The sequence below is a fragment of the Actinia tenebrosa genome, unplaced genomic scaffold (genome assembly GCF_029948245.1).
Source record: "Actinia tenebrosa isolate PJP-AT-01 unplaced genomic scaffold, QUT_ActTen_1.0 PGA_scaffold2__45_contigs__length_23673736, whole genome shotgun sequence".
Taxonomy (NCBI): domain Eukaryota; kingdom Metazoa; phylum Cnidaria; class Anthozoa; order Actiniaria; family Actiniidae; genus Actinia; species Actinia tenebrosa.
Window position 1 is genome coordinate 3,920,717 of NW_028292579.1, and position 20,759 is coordinate 3,941,475.

The 20,759-nt window shown below is 36.1% G+C and overlaps 1 protein-coding gene and 1 long non-coding RNA gene across 5 annotated transcripts in view; both read right to left on the minus strand.

Moving 5' to 3' along the window:
- LOC116302147 (uncharacterized) overlaps positions 1 to 15,061 on the minus strand; it is a 40,509-nt gene extending 25,448 nt beyond the window's left edge. For all 4 annotated transcript variants that reach the window (XR_004197822.2, XR_004197821.2, XR_004197819.2 and 1 more), the window contains exons 1-2: positions 14,998 to 15,061; positions 14,083 to 14,139 (exon numbers count right to left, since the gene is read on the minus strand). This is a non-coding gene — a long non-coding RNA (uncharacterized LOC116302147). The remainder of the gene's footprint in view (positions 1 to 14,082; positions 14,140 to 14,997) is intronic.
- A 499-nt stretch (positions 15,062 to 15,560) lies between these two features.
- LOC116302130 (radial spoke head 1 homolog) lies at positions 15,561 to 20,759 on the minus strand. The gene is made up of 5 exons (XM_089033997.1): positions 20,638 to 20,759; positions 18,263 to 18,477; positions 17,077 to 17,294; positions 16,202 to 16,332; positions 15,561 to 15,710 (listed from the first exon to the last, which is right to left on the minus strand). The coding sequence occupies exons 2-5, from the start codon at positions 18,466 to 18,468 to the stop codon at positions 15,561 to 15,563; spliced, it is 705 nt and encodes a 234-aa protein (XP_088890123.1). The 5' UTR covers positions 18,469 to 18,477; positions 20,638 to 20,759.

Consider the following 20,759-nt stretch of genomic DNA (forward strand, 5'->3'; position numbering starts at 1 on the left):
AATACGGGTATTTCCATTTCTGGATCTACTTTGAAGTTTATATTACATTTCCAATGAGCTGCACCTCTGTATTTACCCGTGATGTGGCAGTGATCCCTAACCTTATCCACATAGAAATCCTCAACAAATGCTTTGTGACAGTGAATGCAGTGCGTGGAGGGCTTTCCCGGCTTCTCACCTTTCTTAGCATACTTCCCGCATTTAAAATGAGCTTCTCCTAGATACTTTCCATCTTCATCCCACGCTTTCTTGGCTCGTCTTCCAAACTGAAGAAGCGTATGTTGGCAAATGTGGCATTTTTTTGCCTTGTTAAAAGCCTCCTGGTTCTCTTTGGTAAATTCCATCTTCTTTGGACGTCTTAATTGTTCTCTTATCTCTTCCTCCTCTTCTCGCAATGCTTCTAGAAACTCATTAGCTGCGTTCTTACCTCGGTAAATCACAGGAGGGTTTGCTTTACCATCTGATCTGACTACTATGTAACCAAAGGAGCAGATCTCGTGTAATCCTACCTTATTCGTGGCGCCACGTTTCTGCTCTTCCTTAGTTATCAACGCTTCGAAGTCTGCATATATCACGTAAGGCACTTGCATCTGCTTTTGATGGTCTGCGTATGAAAGCTCTTTGTTGGTGGGCATCTGGATCCGTTGCGCCACTTCTTCGACTCCGCGGCAGATCTCATCGTGTTTCTTTAGGGTATTTAAGGATGTAAATGACAGCAAGCAGCAGTCACAGAAGTACTTTTTGCCTTTGTGCTTAGTATGTCTGTAGAATAGTCTGCTAATGTGTTTAACCCATGAGTAGTGTCCGCCGTGGTAGAATAAATGTACACGCTCTCCTTTACTTTTTGACAGAACTAACGGTACTATCGTCTGCTCTCTGACTCCGTAAACGTTAATTGCTAGATCGTTTATTTCCTCAAATATGGGGATGTCTATCAACTGCATGGGAAATTCCACACCATCCCACTCTAAATCGTCTGTGGGATACTTACTTGTCCTACAGGGATCCTTCTCTGCTGGATACAGTGCAGACCTGATTGCCCACATAAAGCATCGATTGTCTTCATTCTTCACGTTTACAATAGCCTTCTTCCTTTCTACCCACGTTGGTAGCGGTACGTAACTCCCCCCTCGTATGGGTACGTACCTGGCTATACTTATCTCTATTCCTTCAACCTCCTCTACTGTCCAACCCGATCCTTCTTTCGTGTAGTTAGACAGCGACTCCATTATTGCTTCTAAGGCTTCACTGAGTGACCTATCCAGATTCGTGGATTCTAATATCACTAACGACTTTGATCGCAACATTGCTGTCGTCATTACCTCGTCTTTTGACAAACTTACTTCTACCATTATGCTCGCTTTCAGGGCTCCTAATTCTTCTATACCTTTTCGGAGAGTCCTTTTAACCTTCCTTTCTGACTGACGCCAAAACTGTCTAACGTCAATCTCACCGTTACCGGGTATTGACACCGTGCTGAAGTTGCTTTGGGATTCCATCTATATAATAGGAAATATTTTATACCTAATACCAAGCACTTTTTAGGTCGTCGTAGTCGTACTCACAGTCCTGACAATGCCAAAACAATTTAACCTTAGTCTCAAACTTCTTACCACATCCACAATCATAACTGCTCATACACTTCGTCTTCATTTTCAAATGCTTTTTCAAATCCGCTTCTTTCTTAAAAGTTCTCTTACATTCTTCGCACTCCATATATAGACTAACATATTTGCGCTGTTGCCCCCAACCACACTAGGAGTGGGGATTGTCCGTAGGTGGATTTTTGACACGGGTCTTGCCCGTGTTGAGATTGCGCTGGAACCCCCATTCCCTATACTACTGGAATGTGATTTACAGTGTATTCTAGCTGAAATTATAGTCAGAGTGGTAAATCCGATTACACATTTTACATTATCATAAACAAAGTTTATGTCTGCAGGTAGATGGTTGAACTGAATCTTTATTAGCAAATTAATTCAAAACTTTTATCTTTCTATGTCTACGAATAAATGCAATGGATTGCTAAGATGGTGACAAAAACATTCAAACTCAGCATTCTATTAAAATTAGTAAAGTTCAAGAAAAAAACCTAAAGGTTTGGAAGATCTGTTTTATGAAAAACAAATTTCTTTGATAACAAAATAAAATGAACAATGCTCATATTTTTTACCAATAAGCTTATTTGGATTTGTGGATCATAAGTTGTTAGATATAGTTCAGGGCAGTGGTTTATGTATATTGTTTTTAACCATTAAAATGAAAACAAGAAAGAATATTAAAATAACTAGCAGACAAAGAAAATTGATCATGACAGACAGGCTCAAAGTTACATATCAATATTTGAGTACAGTTTTCCATGTCTTAAAATGAGATGATGATGCAAAACTGGGAAAATAATTATTTATTATTAATTAATACAGACAGGAGAATGTAAACCAAGACAACAAAATCCTCAAGAACCCCCCTCCCCTAGTGATGTAATACATGCCAACAAATATCAACTTGTAATCAAACACTCACAGATGCTACTAGATATATTGACATGATTACATTGATCAGATATTTGTACTTCCAAACTTCTACTTAATAAATGAGAAACCTTGACTCCCTGCCCCTCTGCCTAGATAAACACTGGATAAACATATACACACATCAGTCTAGCTACAAGTTATGTGCTGACTAGTTATGGATACTATTTTATGTCATTCACTTCTTAAGCACATGATATCATCAACATGAGAAAAGAGGACAACTATCGAAATATTCTACATCCTAAAACAAATGTTCTGCAGTTTATTTGCACTAAAATAAATGTTTTTTGTTAGTTTTCATCAAATAATGGCTACCACCAGTGTGGCCATAATGGTTTGGTTTTATGCTCTTAAAACACAAAGGTGTTGTAAAACAAAGTAAAGAAACTTGAAAACAAGAGAGTGGGGCTATTGAAGAAGAAAAGAAGGAAATCAAAGAAACACCAATCGAGATTGGAATCACCAAATTGCCACAATGTGTAATTAATGCCAAGGGCCTATGAGTGTTCAAGACCCTTTCTGACAACATTGAGAAGCTATGTGGGAAGTTGGGCGTGTCCAACCACAATATGGACAGCTCTGATGAAGTACTGTAGATGCTAGTTTGCGAATCAATGAAAAAATAATTGACAAGCTAGTCCATCAAAGGAGAGTTCAAAGTCTGGAAAATCAGCAAAAGTGCTGTTGAGAGTAGTGAACCTTCAAATTTGGCCTCAAGTTAGCTTACATTGAGTTGTAGCTTACATTAGGTATATGAAGAATTTGTAGCTGGATATGGAAAATGTAAAACTTTTGATTTTAATATGTTTGAACCACATGAAAGCCCCAAAGGTGCTGAAAAATTTATGAGTTTAATTTTTTTACATTTAAATAATAAAGTTTTAAATATTAGTTAGTAATAATAAAATATAACATTTATATAACTTGCTATTATCACAGAAATTACCTTCCTGTTAATCACCCACCACTATAGAGGTGGTGTTTATAAAAAATGCTAATAATAATTAGAGTGAATTTATTTAATCTTAAGAAGCAATGAAATAGATCTGAATACATTTCAATTCACATCACTACCAGATGGCATTTGTAGTTCTATCAATAGCTCTTATCGCAGTTGAGCACGTCACTCCAACAAACCAGCGGCATTTCTATGAAAGTAACATCAAAACGAGGCTATCTGGTCGGGCTTCAAAGCGTTTGCTAAGAAATTTACTACAAATGTTAGAGAGATCACTAAATTTTGATAGATATCATTGATATACAAAGTATTTTTTTCGTCTTTCTAACCATGGTCAAATACCTTTTGGATGAATGAAACAGAGTTTTGAAGGCAGTAGGCAAAAAATTCGATCGCCATTTGATATCAAACAACAATCGTATAAATTTGCCACAGAAAAGCCACTGAGAAAGAACACTCCAGTAGCAATAATCTCAAAACTAAATGCTTTTTTAAGCCACATGGAGGACAGGGGATTTGTTTGAAGCCAATATCTGTGCAACAAAGTTCACTTTTACCTTAAAAAAGCCACTGAGATAGAAATGGAGTGACCGTTCGTACGGCCAAACAAATGTAAACACATTATAAGCCTTTGATTAATCTGTCGATCAATCAGCTTCAGTAGACTTAGGGTGGTAATAATGGACTTTTAAAGGAATGCTCAATAGCTCTATTAGCAGTCCAATAATATTGACCAATCAACCAATGCTTGAAGGATTTTGAGGCAAGAGAGCGACAATGTACATGTATCAAACAGTGCTGTGAAAGATCATTGGAACCCACTTGAAATATAACTAAAGCATTTCACCTTATTACACTTGGCATCAAAAATGTCAGCTTCCCTTACTATTATCAGCGAGGCTTCTGGATTATTTTTGAAAGATTAACGCTGGTTTAAAAACTGCCTTTACATTTCCTGAGTGACTATTAAGATAGACTAATCAAGTTTATTTGTCATTCTATATCAAATATTTGCTGGCAGGTTCTGTTTATCTGTGATGCCATAAGGTATAGTGTGTATTAAGAGTCATACTCCTAACAAAGTGTATCGTACAACTTTGCCATTAATAATGCTAAAAAACATATTGATGAAGGTGGTGAACCGTGGAAAATATCAATTTAGTTCAATTTTGCTGTGAAGTGTCTACGAAACACAAGAGAGACAATTCCAGATTTTGAGAATCAAGTAAAATGATCAAAAAGGATTTTAATCTTTCTTTCCATAAAGGAAAAGCTACAACAAGAATTCTGATGCCCTAGATCTGCTGAATTATGGTTTCAATTTTTATACACAGTATTACTGGCTGAAGTCAAAACAACAATAAAGGTTCAAATATTGGTGCAAAGATAATGTAGATAGCTAGATAATAAATAATCATAATAATTAATTATTAAATATTTTTATTAGGGAAACAAGGGCTAGAATGACCATACTATAAAGTGTACTTTTAAGGAATGACTCTGCCTTTGCTGTTTAGCTGAATAAGCTCCAAGTATTTATGTGCATATTCTTTGTATTCTTTTTTGTGATTTTTTAAAAGTAGCTAATCACTGAGGATCAGAGGGAATCATTTAGTAGCATAGCAGGCGTAGCAGTTATATTTAGCATCAAACTGGTTTTTTGCTATTTGTTGTCTTGATCCTCAGGTTGGCAGTCTGGACTCCTTTTCCTTTCCTTCCACAGCAATGCTTTGGATGCGACACTGAGTTTTTGCTGCAATACCACCACCAAAATGAAACTGAAAACATTGCTTCATTTTACCATGCAACCATTAGTGTTTCACTTTTTAATACCTTAAAATTGTGCAAATAACAGACCTTTTATCAGTTAATAGGGCACGCCCCAGGGATTGGATACCCTAGCTTATGTTACTCCCTAAAAACCCAAGGTTGTTACTGACACTTAATAAGATTGTAAAACTTGTAACTGTTAATATCGATGTAGTGAATATCCTCTAGGTAGTGGTGGTATGGATTTCTAAAAAATAGATACTTTTTCTGGTGTAGGTTTAAGAAAATGTGTTGATACTTTTGGAGTCTTTCTTTTTTGATCCTCGCTGGCCACACATCTAAACTTAGGCAGGTTTTTGGAACATCTCTTTACAAGGTTGCTGTGCAACCAAACCATCTTTTGTTGAATTTTATTGTTGCTGATGATCTTTTGCCATGGTTGGGGTGAATCATCAAGATTACATTATTTGCAAGCAGCATCTATTTAGGTTCATGTTATGTTTTACTTGAACAGATACAGAAACTCTTGATATTGCAGCATACATGGTATTTTTGGAATGTCTATTCACTAAGTGCCAAACCACAACATCCCTGGCCATTAGCACTTGTTAGTGTATAGTTTATGTAGCCATATAAACATCAGGAGCACATCTTTTCCAAGTAGCATATATTCTTCATAGCTTCAACAAACTGCAAAAACCCTAATAACTGTTTGCCATACCAGCAAGAGCTGCCTTGATTGCCATCATTAGGTGAGTGGAGTGAATGCCCAAATGCCAAAGACTCTGGGTGATCATGTTACACTTTAGTAACCTTTTGCTAATAGTTATTTGCCATGGTTAGTGTAAAGTTCAGGCAGCCATTATAACATCGTCAATAGCAGATCTTTCCAAAAAGCATTGTTCATATGATTTGCTTGTGTAGATATAAACATCTTGGTACTGCAAAATAACACCATCAAACTACAACTGTTAAGGCTTTACACCAGGTTCGCTATACCAGCAGGCAAGATGGGAGTGCATCATCGTTGTTTGTTAGCCATCTTTGTTTAATCATCATCAGGTGATAGGAGGAGCAGTCAAAGGAATGAAGACTCAGGTAATCATTGGTAGTTTGGCATTTTATCCATCAGGTCATATCAGTAATATGAGGTGATTTCCAGGGTGCTTCTTCTTATAATGCATCTTCTCCAGAGATTGTGAAGTCAAATACTGAAGACACAAAAGACTTGGGATCATCTTGCTACTGTGCAATAAACATCACTGGGAGCATAGGTGCTGTACGACATACAATGGAGTGTTAACTCTCATGTATCTGGGTGTAGATTTGATAACAATCTGCTTTGAGTAGGGCTTGTTTCTTTGTTTTCTTCGGACGTTTAAGAAATATGGCATTGAATGTGACACTTGCAGATGCTGAAGGCTCTAGATAAAGATGTTCTGTTTGTCTTGCAAAGTCTTTGAGGCATCTTAATAGTTCTGTTGACAATACAACTAATATACTTGACACATTCTTGTCTGGTTCTGTATCTCGTACAATGTTTAATAGCGAATTGCATTAAGTCCATCTTATTTTGGTTATTCTAATATACTTGACACATTTCTGTCTAGTTCTGTAGCTTGTACAATGTTCAGTAGTGATTTGAATCAAGTCCATCATATTTTGGTGATGCTAATATACTTGACACATCCCTGTCTTGTTCTGTAGCTTGTACAATGTTCAGTAGTGATTTGAATCAAGTCCATCATATTCGGATGATTCTAATATGCTTGACACATTCCTGTCTTGTTCTGTAGCTTGCACAATGTTCACTAGTGAGTTGCATTAAGTCTATCTTATTTGGATGAATCCTATATACTTGACGCATTCCTGTCTTGTTTTGTAGCTTGTACAATGTTCAATAGTGAGTTGCATTAAGTCTATCTTATTTGGATGATTCCTACATACTTGACGCAGTCCTGTCTTTATTTGTAGCTTGCACAATGTTCAGTAGTGATTTGAATCAAGTCCATCATATTTGAATGATTCCTATATACTTGACACATTCCTGTCTAGTTCTGTATCTTGTACAATGTTCAATAGTGAGTTGCATCAAGTCCATCATATTTGGATAATGCTAATATACTTGATACATTTCTGTCTTGTTCTGTATCTTATACAATGTTCAATAGTGGTTTGAAACAAGTCCTACATGGGTAATTCTAATTTACTTGACACATTCCTGTCTTTTTCTGCATCCTGTACATGCATCATGTTTGGATCATTCTAATATATGTGACATATTCCTTTCTTGTTCTGTATCATGTACGATGCTCAATAGTGAGCTGCATGAAGTGCTTCATATTTGGATGACTGTAACATACTTGACATTCCTATCTTTGGCATTGCACATTGTTCGGTACTGATTTTTTTGGGCCCTCTGTTTGAGATTCACTTTATCATCATACATTATAGCCAACTAGTACATAAGTATGGTCATCTAGTGAAATGGGGCTGTTACTTTTAACATGATTAACATGAAACACACTGCATTCAATTTTTTTTTTTTTTTTGAACTTCAACTAATTTATTTTAGAAATTTATATTCTTTCTTGTTTTATAATTTAATATTACGAACTAAATAATGTTAAATGAACCTCATAATTAAACTAATTAGACCTGTTTATCTTTGTTGTTTGTTGCCCCATTCCAGACCATGTCATGCCAATCTTGGGAGTTGATTCTTTAATATGTAAATATTTTTAAATGTTCATCATAAAAGAACGATTCTCTGGTGAGTGTTAGATGGTCTGAAATGTGCAATTTGCATACAAAGGTAAAAAGGCCTATTCATTTTATAACTATGGTTTATAGCTTATGCCCTATGAGAAATTTAAGCTTTAATATTTGTCAGTATTGCCTTTTTTCAATTTAAGCATGACAAGCTTTCTCCTGTGGAAAGCTTGAATAGAATAACTGATTTTTATTTACTAGTTTATGTTTATCAATCAAAACAATTTCAACCAATCAGGATATCAAGTTCCTGGCGAATTTCTTGTTGCCTTTTGCAATTACCTTTTGAGAATTTTTAAAACTTTCATCATTCCCTTAAGGATAAGCAAGAGGTCGATAAATTAAGATCTAATCTAGAGTACTGTACCTCATCATAATCTGACACATAATCATCTCACTTGTGATTGTGAGAGCTATCTAGACTATTGGCGGTTTTTTCCCAACCAGTTTCACATAAAACCATGAGCCAACTTAAAAAGCAACCAAACTAATGTAAAAGATTCATTAACAATTACAGATACAAATGAAGAAAATCAAAAAAACATGAAGCCCCCATTGAGGGTTAAAGATACGTCTTCTGACACTACTGAGCTTGAGAAAACTCATAGACAGCAACATTTGTTTTTGAATGGTAGTGGCTAGCTGTGGTGTTTGTCAATCCTGGACAGACACCTTAAAACTAGTTACCTTAACTGTACTAAAAACTACGAGTGAAAAATAGACCTCTCATTAGAATGATAATAATGAAATGAATTATTTCCACTGGGATTGACGAATATGGGTATATTTTACCATTAAACTATAAACACAACTTGTGTCCTTTTCCTTGTTAAATTTTAACATCAGTATCTAGAGTAATAATCCCTTTTTCTTTGGGCATAGATTTTTCCAAAGGTAGATTTCATTTATAATTTTGATTCAAATCAAAAAAAGTTTTGAAGAAGTATGTGGATTTTAAGTTTTGAAAAAATACCTTTTTGGTGGGCCCCCCTTTAGAAAGCTAGTTGATAGGTAAAAATTTTATAGCTTGCTTAAAGTCTTCCTTTAAACATACTGTACTGTTACCTCTCTTAAAATCCACATAGACCATCCTCCAATCCTTAAATGATGAACTGTTCCTTATGTTCTTTACAATACGATATTCTAAACACTCTACCTTGTAACTTTATAATGTATGTATTCACAAAGCAGAATATAGTAAATATTTATTTTTGTTTCGTGTATTTCTTTAGCCTTACATCGAAGGGATTAGGTGTCTTGGTGTTAAAGTTTCCCACTGTTTTAAAATAAACAAATATTTTTCTATAGATCATGTAATATTGCACTGAATATCTTTGAGTCTGTCACTGTATCATCAAATCATCGTCTTTGTTGTTTGTTTGTGTTTTTTTACTTTCTATTTTGTGCTTTTTAACAATCTAAGAGACAAAAGGTTGAAGTGCCATTGTTATAAACTCTTTTACACATTCTTATTCACTTGATGTAATCTTAGTGCCCTTTCTATGAAATCAAGCCAATCAGTCCATAGCACCCAACTCTAAATGGTACAGTACCGCATATACCGCATATCATTGAGGCATAAGACGCGTCCGTCGCGCGTTCAGTGCACGCGGTAAAAACGCAAATAAGCCGCGTCCTGACCTAGAATTGACCGCGATTTAACCGCGGTTGCCGAAAAAACGCGTCCCATACAGTATCATACTGTACAAAGCGCTGTTTGGTTATACAGTATTCCTACTGGTTTGGCATTCAACGAAATATTTTTTGTGGCCCGAGTTCGAGTTTTTTAAAAGTTCCATTTAGGAATCGAGTTTGAGTTTGTACCAACCAGTACAGGAGTCGATTTTTTTTGTGTGTAGAATTTCTTTGGAATTAATTGTTTCATCAATCGAAAATGAGCTACATGTAACTGTGTTTAAATGTGGTCATATGCGATTCTCTTGCCCTTTCGTACTGTATCTTGTGGGGAGCGTTTCTACCTCGATTTTGATCCAGTTGGAATGGTTAATCTATCCAAAAGTTCCAACTATTTTATAAAATAATAGTATTTTATGCTTTCGTGCTTTATTTCAAGGTAATAGAGTAACATTGGACGAAAAAACGAAATTACATTAGATATTTTAGAGCCCGACATAGATAATTGATTACAGTGTAACGCTACATGTATGACGTTTATCTTGTCGCATACTCTTATGCACGTGCGTTTGTACGTTTTAGATCTCTCAAACATTCTTCGTCCTGCAATTTCCTAAGGCAACTTTTATTTATACTTCTACATTCACGACAGAATTCGTTACTTTGATTCACTCTTGGGCTACTCGAAAGCATAAAATTCACAATCGTGGTGAATGTAGTATTATTTTTAGACTCTTCAGGTCACGAACGGTCTGGGGCTTCGTATTCTGTGTATAAAATCGGAGAATTATTAGGGTCCGCCGCTTTGCATTTTAAATATTATGAGGACTCGTTAGTTGCGAGTAACCGATTTGAATTTGGTTTTTCACTGCCGCCAGTCAAAAAAAGGAACCGGCAGCGACTAATAGAGAGACAAAAAAAAAAAGAATTCCAGCTTGCAGGGCTCGATGCAGCTCGCAACAACCGAGTCCGCGTGTAAATTGCATGTTCGCCGGCCATGGATTCATTTGCTGGAAAAAGATGCGTTCTAAAAGCTTCGACTTTGTATTTTGAAATAAAAACAAGAATTAAGAATAGGTTTGATCTTAATAGTTTGCTTCAAACTCTGATAAATTATTTGGAGACTGAACTTTCCTCTAGCAAAATACATATATTGTGTAGCATATTGAACTTTGAAGGTTTAAATTGATGCGGTTAGGCCTCCTCACAGCGATAATAATTTGAGGTCAGTTTATTTATAACTACAGTACATGTAGTTATAGAAGTTTATGGACGAACTTCCAAGTATTTCCGACATTTCAATTTCGAAAATATTCGAAAGTTTCAAACTTCCATATTAATAGACTATCTGACTAAATGTACGTACATTCGGTCGATGATTATGCTACGTTTTTCAGAAAATGCTGCTCATTTGATTAAAAAGTGATGTCTAGTTTTTGGGGCACTTTCACTGCAAATGTACTCGGCACATGTACTGTAAATGCTACGTTCTATAAACCGCAGTAAGAACGAAAGAGCGTATTGACCGCGTCCATTCGCGTCCATTCCGCGTACAGTTTGCGTTCACCGCACGCGGTAAAGACGTGAAACAAACGCGTTCGCATGCTGCAATGATTTCAGGCGGTACTGTATGTATCCATTCTTAGAACTGGAACAGGCAGCATTGATCAAGTTCTGTTTTTTTACTTTCTATTTTGTGCTTTTTAACAATCTAAGAGACAAAAGGTTGAAGTGCCATTGTTATAAACTCTTTTACACATTCTTATTCACTTGATGTAATCTTAGTGCCCTTTCTATGAAATCAAGCCAATCAGTCCATAGCACCCAACTCTAAATGGTATGTATCCATTCTTAGAACTGGTACAGGCAGCATTGATCAAGTTCTAAAAACTGACGCAAACCATTTGACAACTGGTTGCTCGAAACGATTAGTTTTACTTAATGGTAACCACCCTTAGATACAAGAGTAAGCTTGCTTTATAGAAATTTGAAGATTCATAACAATTTTATAAGTACAGTAGCAACCAAGACACAAGAAACCTGTAAAATCATGATTTTTCTTACTAATATTTGTTATATATTTTACTCACTGATCTCAATCCTACTTGTTCCAATGCATGAGAAAATTTTTTTTAATTTCATATTTAAATTATGAAAAAAACAAGAAAAATACTTAGCAATCCAAAATGTTTTTTCAGGTGTTATCAAATATTGAGCAACTGATGCTTCAAATGGAAAATCTTTCAGTGAAAATTTAATACAAATAATTATCACACAATGTAATAAACCTACACAATTGGTGTCCTCCTATTCAGTAATATTTCAATCCACTCCTTTGAGACAATTATTGCATCAATATCAAGCAACTACCTGCAGACATCTTGTAAAAACCTATAGCTATAATAGACTTTGCATTTATAATGAGCAACATTTGATAGAAAACTTTCTCAATTGACAAATAAAATACTTAATTGCCTTGAAGGTCGGTAATAAGCCTATACATCCCTCCGGCCTACGGACCTCGGGATGTACTGTATATGGCTTATTGCCTCCATTCTTGGTAATTAACTCTTACTTTTATGATGCAGAAAACCAATTACAGACTAACAAGAAAATGGTCATTATCAGTTTCTAAATTGTAGCAAATGTTGACCACAATTTATGAACAAATCAGGCAGTGGTGAATGATAGCATATTTATGCACTAATGCATAAATATTAGGCTCTAGTTCAATAGATCTGTTGTCTCTTCAATCTGGTTCAATAGTTACAGGCTAATCTTCAATATAAATTAGTCTCTAGTTCAATAGACCTTTTGTTTCTTCAATCTGGTTCAATAGTTACAGGCTAGTCTTCAATATATATTACTCTCTAGTTCAATAGAACTGTTGTGTCTTCAATCTGGTTCAATAGTTACAGGCTAATCTACAATATATATTATGTAGTCTCTAGTTAAATAGATCTGTTGTCTCTTTAATCTGGTTCAATAGTTACAGGCTAATTTTCAATATATTTTAGTCTGTAGTTCAATAGATCTGTTGTCTCTTCAATCTGGTTCAATAGATACAAGCTAATCTTCAACGGAATAATCTTCATACCCGCCACAAAAAGCTTAGAGCAATAACGATGTATAAATCCATAAACAAGCCCACCCTGGCGTATTTGAATGTTGTTCCTCCCACATATAACTAAGTATGAGTTACTTAATCATGAAGGCAAACTAGTCCTACCCGCAATGCGCATCAGTTACCTAAAACAATCTTTCAGCTATAGTGGTGCCGATTACTCCAAGAAGTAAGAAGCACTGGTTCATTAGCTGATTTTAAAAGCAAACTGAGCCACGTTCAATTATAATTCTTCGGATTCGCACACAGTAATCTTGTAAAATAGTAACTTGATTTTTATTATGATATTTGACTGATGATTTTCCGTGTATAAATAAAGTCTTTATTTATTATTTATTGTCTACTTCAATAGATCTCTTTAATCAATAAATTAAACAATAAAGCAAGCTACTAGCTAAAGCTATAAAAAATATACTGTTCAGTACAGCATGATTGCTTACCCTCAAGTCTGTACTGTAGTTTGTCAATACACACACTAGGATTTTCTGTTCTAAATAATTAAAGACTTACCTTAATAAAGTGGCTGTGAGTGACATCTTCATGTTTGTGATTAAAGAACACACATACACTACACATTAACATTCACACAACACTAGCAACAAAAGTATGTTGTCAACAAAAATGTTCCCCTCCCCTCTATGGAGTAAAGAATGTGGACAGTTGGAGAAGCTTAATCACAATGCATTATTTCAAAAGTCACTAAATCATTTGAAGACTAGATGTGCCATGCTATACAAATGTATTATGATTTTTAGCCAGGTTTCAAGCCTTTTTTGGGAAAAAAATTGAATGTCACTTAAATAAAATGCAAAAATTAGCTCTCCTGTTCGGGTTGACTCACAATTTCTGTACATGTGCTTTAGTAGTTTTTTAATCAATAATTATTGCAGTACCACAGAAAAAGGGGCAATTAGCATTAGCATCATACTCCATAACAAAACAATAAATAATTATTTATCCAAGTTTTCATTTTGTACATAAAAAGCCAAAAATACAAGAAGAATTATGTCTTAGATAATGCTTCAATAAGACAACAACCAATTCATCTACTGTAACAGGTTCTCTGAATTAATATCAAAGAATTGAATATTCCTTGATTTCTTTTGAGAGCGAGAAGTTCTTTGACTCTTCCCTGTCAATGTTAGACTATAATTCCATACTTAGTGAGTATGCAAGCATTTGTTTTCTATATCAACATATTTGAAATACCAGCCTCAATAATCCAGAGCATAATGAAACATTTTATAAGTAACTCACTAAATGTACATGAATCACTTTTCTACTGCTACCTTCTTATGTGTGCCATTCCTTTTGTGAATGGATTCCCTACTCAGGGTGATATATCACTGCAATAAAATTTAAAATAAAATGATAAATGACATAACATAGTACCATGAGCTAAATGGGGCTAGATATTGGGAGAGGAGAGGATACAGTATTTGACTCAATTTAGAAAACATGTTCCATAAATACTTGTAAGTACATGTAGTTTAGTTCAATTATGAATCGTATCAAACCATTATCTTTGTTTATAAGACCTCAAAAAATAAGTGAAGCAACGACTACATGTATTTATTAAAACTATTTCTTGCTTTGGTAAGTAATTAAATCTAATGAAAAATTTCTCCTTGCATTATGTATGTATAAGAAGAAGAGTAAGTAAAGACAAATAAACAACTTTTTTTTTGTTCCATGAAGGACTCGGAGGGGATTTACCCCTTGCATTAACTGAAAATCAATAATGATAAAAGAAAACATTTGATAAAGGAACCATGGACACAAAAATGCAGCTTTCAAAAAAAGAAACATGAATTTTTCAAGTAAATAAATTACATATTTCCAACATAATTTGAGTTTTCTTACTGTAGCAAAAAACATATATATACAGTAGTTGTACTACCCGAGTAGAAGAAAATTCAATAACGCAAGAATAAAATACAAATATATACTAATAAAAACAAAAACCTTAATACGAATCGAAGGTATATCATATCATTCATCAGGAATTACGGGCTAAACTTTGAGTATCTGTACATTTTCAGACTTTGGCAAACTTTTCTCTACACAACCAAAAAACGTGCACAAGAAAATGCATTATTACTCGACGAAAAACGACAGAAAGCACCAAAATTACACTTAAGAAGTAGGATATTAGCGTTTTTTCTTGATATCGGATGTTTTTATAGTCTTAAAGCTCTACTTACGGTATAAATTCGACAACATTTTGTCCACATTTTCACACCTTTACTCGTACGCCATGTTGCTTTCTCGTTCATATGAAGACCGGTGAGCATGATGGGTACACGTGATCGGGAAAAACAGGAACGGCGAAAGGATAACAAGGGCGATGGATTGTGCACTTGGAGCCTCAGTATATTGTTATGAATGATATATGAGAACAGCAATGCAGGAGCAATAATGGCAAAGCTAGGAATTACCTTTCCAATGTGTTTTTGCGCTCCAAAGTCTTTTGGCTTTAAATCTGCAGCGCGCGCTTAACATCATATGGGTTTTGCGTCGACATTGTGTTTGAATTTTTTTTTCTCAAAGAGGACAGTTAAGGAGGTAGCGTAAAAACTCTATTTACGTCCAGGAATCGTACCAGAGACCCCAAAGGTATCTCACCCTATAGACGCAGTGATACCACCTTAGGTTACTACAAATAAGTTGCAATACAAGATATGAGATAATACATAATACCCAAAATTATTTACTTGATAAGCGTTTTAATTTGAACTACAAAAATATATACGACAAAATAAGTCAATCAATCAACATCAGGAGATTCATCAGTGTTGTTGGGCTCATCTTTCTTTTCTGCGTAGCATAAACGGCAACACCTCCACTTGGGTATATGATACACTTCACGCGTGTCGTTCTTCTTCACAACGATTCTCTTGAAAGAGTACTCACCAATCTGTTGGATGAGAAACAGTAGGAATAGTATATGCATACACCAAAAAACGTTGTTACTGTAGTTGGATATCTAAAAATCTAAATTCTGAGACCGAGGTACGCGCTTAAAATCATAATATTTTAAATGCCGAACAACCTAGTTCCATTCTTTTTTTTTTTTTTAAATGTTTATAAACATTTTAGATTAGAATAAAAAGCATGAGCTATGAGTTTAAAGAAATGTGTTTTTTTCCCCTCGTATTTTAGTCTCCAACGCCAATTTTTGCCAATTTTAAATAGGTTGCGCTTCTATGTCATGGTACGTGACGCATTGAGCTCAAAATTTGGTGCAACAGGTTGGCGTGAAAGTTGTTATGGGACGAATTGCACTGTGTATAATGCTCAGTTGTAAACCATTTTTAGGCGGAAAAAAAAACTAAGAGTAAAAATTCGGTTAAATAACAAAGGTTAAAACATGGCTGCCTCATGAGGAAGATATTTTCAGCTGCGTACCTGTGTACATCCCACGTTAAAATCATAACGACCCACTCCAATTGGCTCCTGATCTTCATAATTTCCTTCAAATTCATATTGAGTTGTTGTAATCTTGCCTTTGCCACCAAAACCGCCATTCACCCAGTTACCTACGAAAAGTTTCGACTTCATTATTTTACTTGATTAAAATAATTCTTATCGATATTTATGGAGTATAATAACCGGCCAATTACATAGAATTATCGGGAGCTCTAGCAAAATAAAATTTCTGCAAGTAAAACGCTGATGTTGATCACTCGAGTCTCCGTCACGCGCAAAAGTAAGCATTGACTCTTTGCACGAAAAAAGGTAGATTTCTGAATGGCAGGTGGACGGCACACATGTCGCTGACTGAAATTCTCCAGCCAATCAGAGCGCACAAGGTCACCTGACTGAAATTCTCCAGCCAATCAGAGCGCACAAGGTCACGACACGGTCACTACATGACATGGTGGTCACGGCGAGTCGTGGTCACGGCACGTCCGATCCACCGTGTGCCTAGATCACAACCATGAGAAATTAGCTCGGAAAATGGTAAACTTGTGGTAAGTTTGTGTCAAATATTTTAGTCTTTTCGATACCCTGAAACAGCCCATGGGCAGCTGATCTAAGTCAATTCGTGGATAACTCACAGGTCGCATCGGAATTTAGCTTGTTAAGGTTTGAGGAGAAAGGAAAACTGGAGAACCAGCGAAGGAAAAGATTTCTGGATTGAAAACGAGATCTAGATAACTCTACTAACGAAAGGTGTCGAGCCAAGGTATCCAATCTGAGAACCCAGGGGTGGGAGGCGAGAACACGCTTCTCCACCCTTGATTCCCAAGGGCTTATATCATGACTGATTTCCTACTCACCATTGTACTTGATTTGTTTTCCTTTGTAAATATACTCTCCTTTCCCGTTTCTCTTGTCGTCTTTCCACATGCCATGGTAGACATCACCATTTGGATAGACATACCGTCCTTTCCCTGATCGAGCTCCATCTTTCCATTCACCTTGGTAAACAGATCCATCAGGGTAAAGGAAGGTGCCATTTCCTTGCCTCTTGCCTTCGAAATAATCGCCAATATAACTATTGAAAAAAATACCAACGTTAGTAGACTTGAATCGATTGAAAGTCAGATGTGAAAGGATGTAGATGCCAATCGAATGGGGGGGGGGGGGGGTGCTCTAAGTAAAAAGTAATATAACTTTTTAAAATCTCGCGCGCTTTTTTTTTTCTTGCGAGGGAGCGCGTTGCGAGACAACATGACGCACGCGCACTTTCTATTTTTGTCATTTATATATCCAAATAATAACAGATATTCTAACTCATAAAGAATTATAAAATACCTGCACACAGCAAGGGGGCACTCGTTTTCTATTTAAAACTCGCGCGCTTCGTGTGAAGTGTGCACTTATAATCAGCAGCTATGCGTCTTACTTCTCCTAACACTTCTCTTATGTTCAGCCATACAAGCAGCGTACTTTATGACTGCAAACAGCAAGCGCCTGCGTTTTTTATTTCTTCAAAAATTAATAATCCTTTACCACGCGGCAGTCATGTTGGCTGGACCTACGGCAGCGACAATAGTATAGCACTCCAACGTGCGACGTATATGCTTTCAGCGTTCAGTGGAGGCAATTAAAAAAACATTAACTTTCTGATCATATAGAGTCCAAATCACTGACAGTCAACTGTTTATTCTAGTGACGTCATAGAAACTTGTGACGACAAATGTGATGTCATAAGCACATTGTTACCTAAACATTCAACAATGGTTTTTTATTTGTTTCCTTTTAAGAACATTCTATTTTTGAACAAGTCAATTTGCTTTACCAGGAGTTCCCTTCTATAAAATCACATTTTGCTTTCACGAAATGCGTTGAAAAATGCAAACTAATTAATTACAAGTAACCATTCTTGCGCGCGCCTAATGTTAGTTTACTCGCGCGCGCACCAAAAACAATATTAAATCTATTGAAGAAATTTAACAAAAAAAACAAAATACAAGATGCGCCAAATAAAAAGAGTCTCAAGAAAAATTAAACATCACCCACCTTGCACCATTAATAAATTTATATTTTCCCTTTCCGTGTCTTTTTCCATCCTCGTACTCTCCTTCATAGACGTCTCCTCCAGGCAAAATTGCTCTCCCTACTCCATGCCTTTCGTCATTTTCATTCCTGTCCCCATCGTACCTTCCCAAATCTTGCTCGTCTTCAGCAGAATCTGTTTCCAACCAATTGCCTCCGAGAGAAAACATTTGAAATGCCTATAAAAGTTTAGATTCTGGAATCTAGCTTATGAATGATTTTTCGTTCTTATGTGAAATGGAACGTTCTTCGAATCTGGATTAATGAATGTTAATTTTCCTTTGTGATGTCATAACGTTTGAATTGCGGAATTGCGCAAAGGATCAACAATTAGAAGCAATCATTAGAAACGTTTTTTTGTATATGGATGTGCAAACGCGGTATGGTTATTATCACGGCACGGCAACACTGTGCGCATCAATCCTAACGATGTGAACAGGAATTTGCGCGCAAGCAAAGTGCAAGATGGCACGGTGTGTACAACCCTGTGAAGTGTTCTACTTTTGCGACGTCCCACGCACGTAACGTAGGGTGGCGAAACAAGTTGGCAGCGTCGCATTGTATGCCTGGCCTTTAACAAATCATTATTCTTTTTCTTAAAAGGAGTTTGCAGTCAATCCCAATTGCCGTCATGTTGATTGGTACTACCAATGAATCCAATCCTTTCATGGGTGGAATCAACATGGCGGTTGTGAAAAGTAATCAGCGATCAAGTAGATGGATTGAAATTTTGACGCAATTTCACTAAATACAGAATAACAAACCTAATTTAAAAAGACTGAAGTAAAAAACAAAAATTGAGACTTGCTTAGCTTTCATGTTGTGACTTCTAATAAATTGCGGTTTATTAAGGTATTAGGACCACTATGCGCGCAAACTTAAATAACGCGCTGGCTTTATTGTATAACACAAACAAAGTATACATTTTCTGAGAGCTGAGTAAGCATATTTTATGAAGAAATCTTCAAAATACGATTTTTTTAAATTGTTGTTTACATTATTGTCCTTGAAGCGAAATTTGAACAGAAAAAGTTGTGTATTACTGAAGTCAAGCTAATGTAGACGTCATTTTAGCTTTCATAGATCTGAATGGCCCTCTAGGCTTGGCAACCATTAGCCATAACTATCATTATCACACACGATAACATGTCCTCAGGTCCAACAATAACATCATGAAAAAAACACCCCATCACGTCTCTAGCTTACATTCGCTTTATTCTTATGTCCCAAGTGGGTACCAAGAGGTATCAAGGTTTGCGCAGCAGTAGTACTCTCGTCTCTCATCTGGGGTCTCGGGTTTGATTTCCATACCTGGCTTTACATGTGGCTAGAGTTTGTTGTGTCGCTCCCTAAATTCCAGGGTATTTGTCAAAGTTTTCCGATTTTTCTCCGCCCGCAAAACCTATCTCTCTAAATTTTCCAATTCGGTCTGTGAATTAGCGGTGGCCTGACTTTGATCAACCCAGAGGTTGTTCCAGGGTATCGATAAGATTTGAAGCTTTATCAAGCATTCATAGCCACATATATTATCGATATTCATCATAGATTTATCTTAGAACACACATTTGAGATCCTACTTCCCGCACAGATAACATGGGGAAAAGATGCTCTGTGGTTCGTACAGGTCAAATTCAAGTGAACAGTTTTGGGAACTCGCCAGCGCTTACCTTAGAAATAGCTCTATTTTTCTTCTCAGATAATTATGCTTGCTGCCAATCCCCAAAACCCACAAACTGAATACTGTAAACTATTTTTGTAGAGGGCATCTTAGAACAAAGGGCTCCTTTCGTATTTACTCTGGGCGTAATCGTTTCACATTTCAAACCACGTGTTATTCTTTTGAGAATAAGATTCTTTGTTGAGTTGCATCCATACTGATATTTCTTTAGGAACTTTTCCAAGGGAAAAAGAAATGATGCTCCCGTGTGTTGAGTGGCACTCAAACGCGGGAAACACTTTGCCACCTTGGCTATGGACACGAGGAAAGTTAGATTGAGAGCTGTCTAATAGTAAGAATCCCAACTCGACTGAGTGTGGAGGGAAAAGAGAGAGTTTAAACATGCTAGGTTTGTTGCTTAAGGTGTGATGATAGCTCTGCTATAAGGAATGGACAATTAGATAATTGGGGAAATGGGGTGTGTAGGAAGCTATGTTGCGCGAAATTTTTGTTGTTGTAACAACCTCTTCAGTGCATGCAATTTTTGTTGCATTTGCTCGATATTTCTTTACTAATGGAGAGGCTTACGCAATTCAGGATTTACGCAGCCCCCTAGATTAAGGGCTCTGTTATGATTGTCCCACGCTTTGATACAACAGCCAAAGCTAATTGTATATCATACCTTTACGCCTTTAACAAAATGTGGCTTGCTTGGTTACTTTGCCTTTCTTGGCAAGACTAGCTGCATGAACCGATGTCAACATCTTTCTATTCATGTAGCTTCAGCTCTTTAACTGGCGAAAC

Bases quoted from the DNA above. Each gene is read 5' to 3' on its own strand.
- LOC116302130 (XM_089033997.1), bottom strand. From the start codon at position 18,468: ATGTTTTCTCTCGGAGGCAATTGGTTGGAAACAGATTCTGCTGAAGAC. The intron at 17,295-18,262 runs GTGGGTGATGTT...TTTTTTCAATAG, and splicing joins AAATTTATTAATGGTGCAAG to TTATATTGGCGATTATTTCG. The intron at 15,711-16,201 runs GTACGCAGCTGA...CTCATCCAACAG, and splicing joins TTAACGTGGGATGTACACAG to ATTGGTGAGTACTCTTTCAA.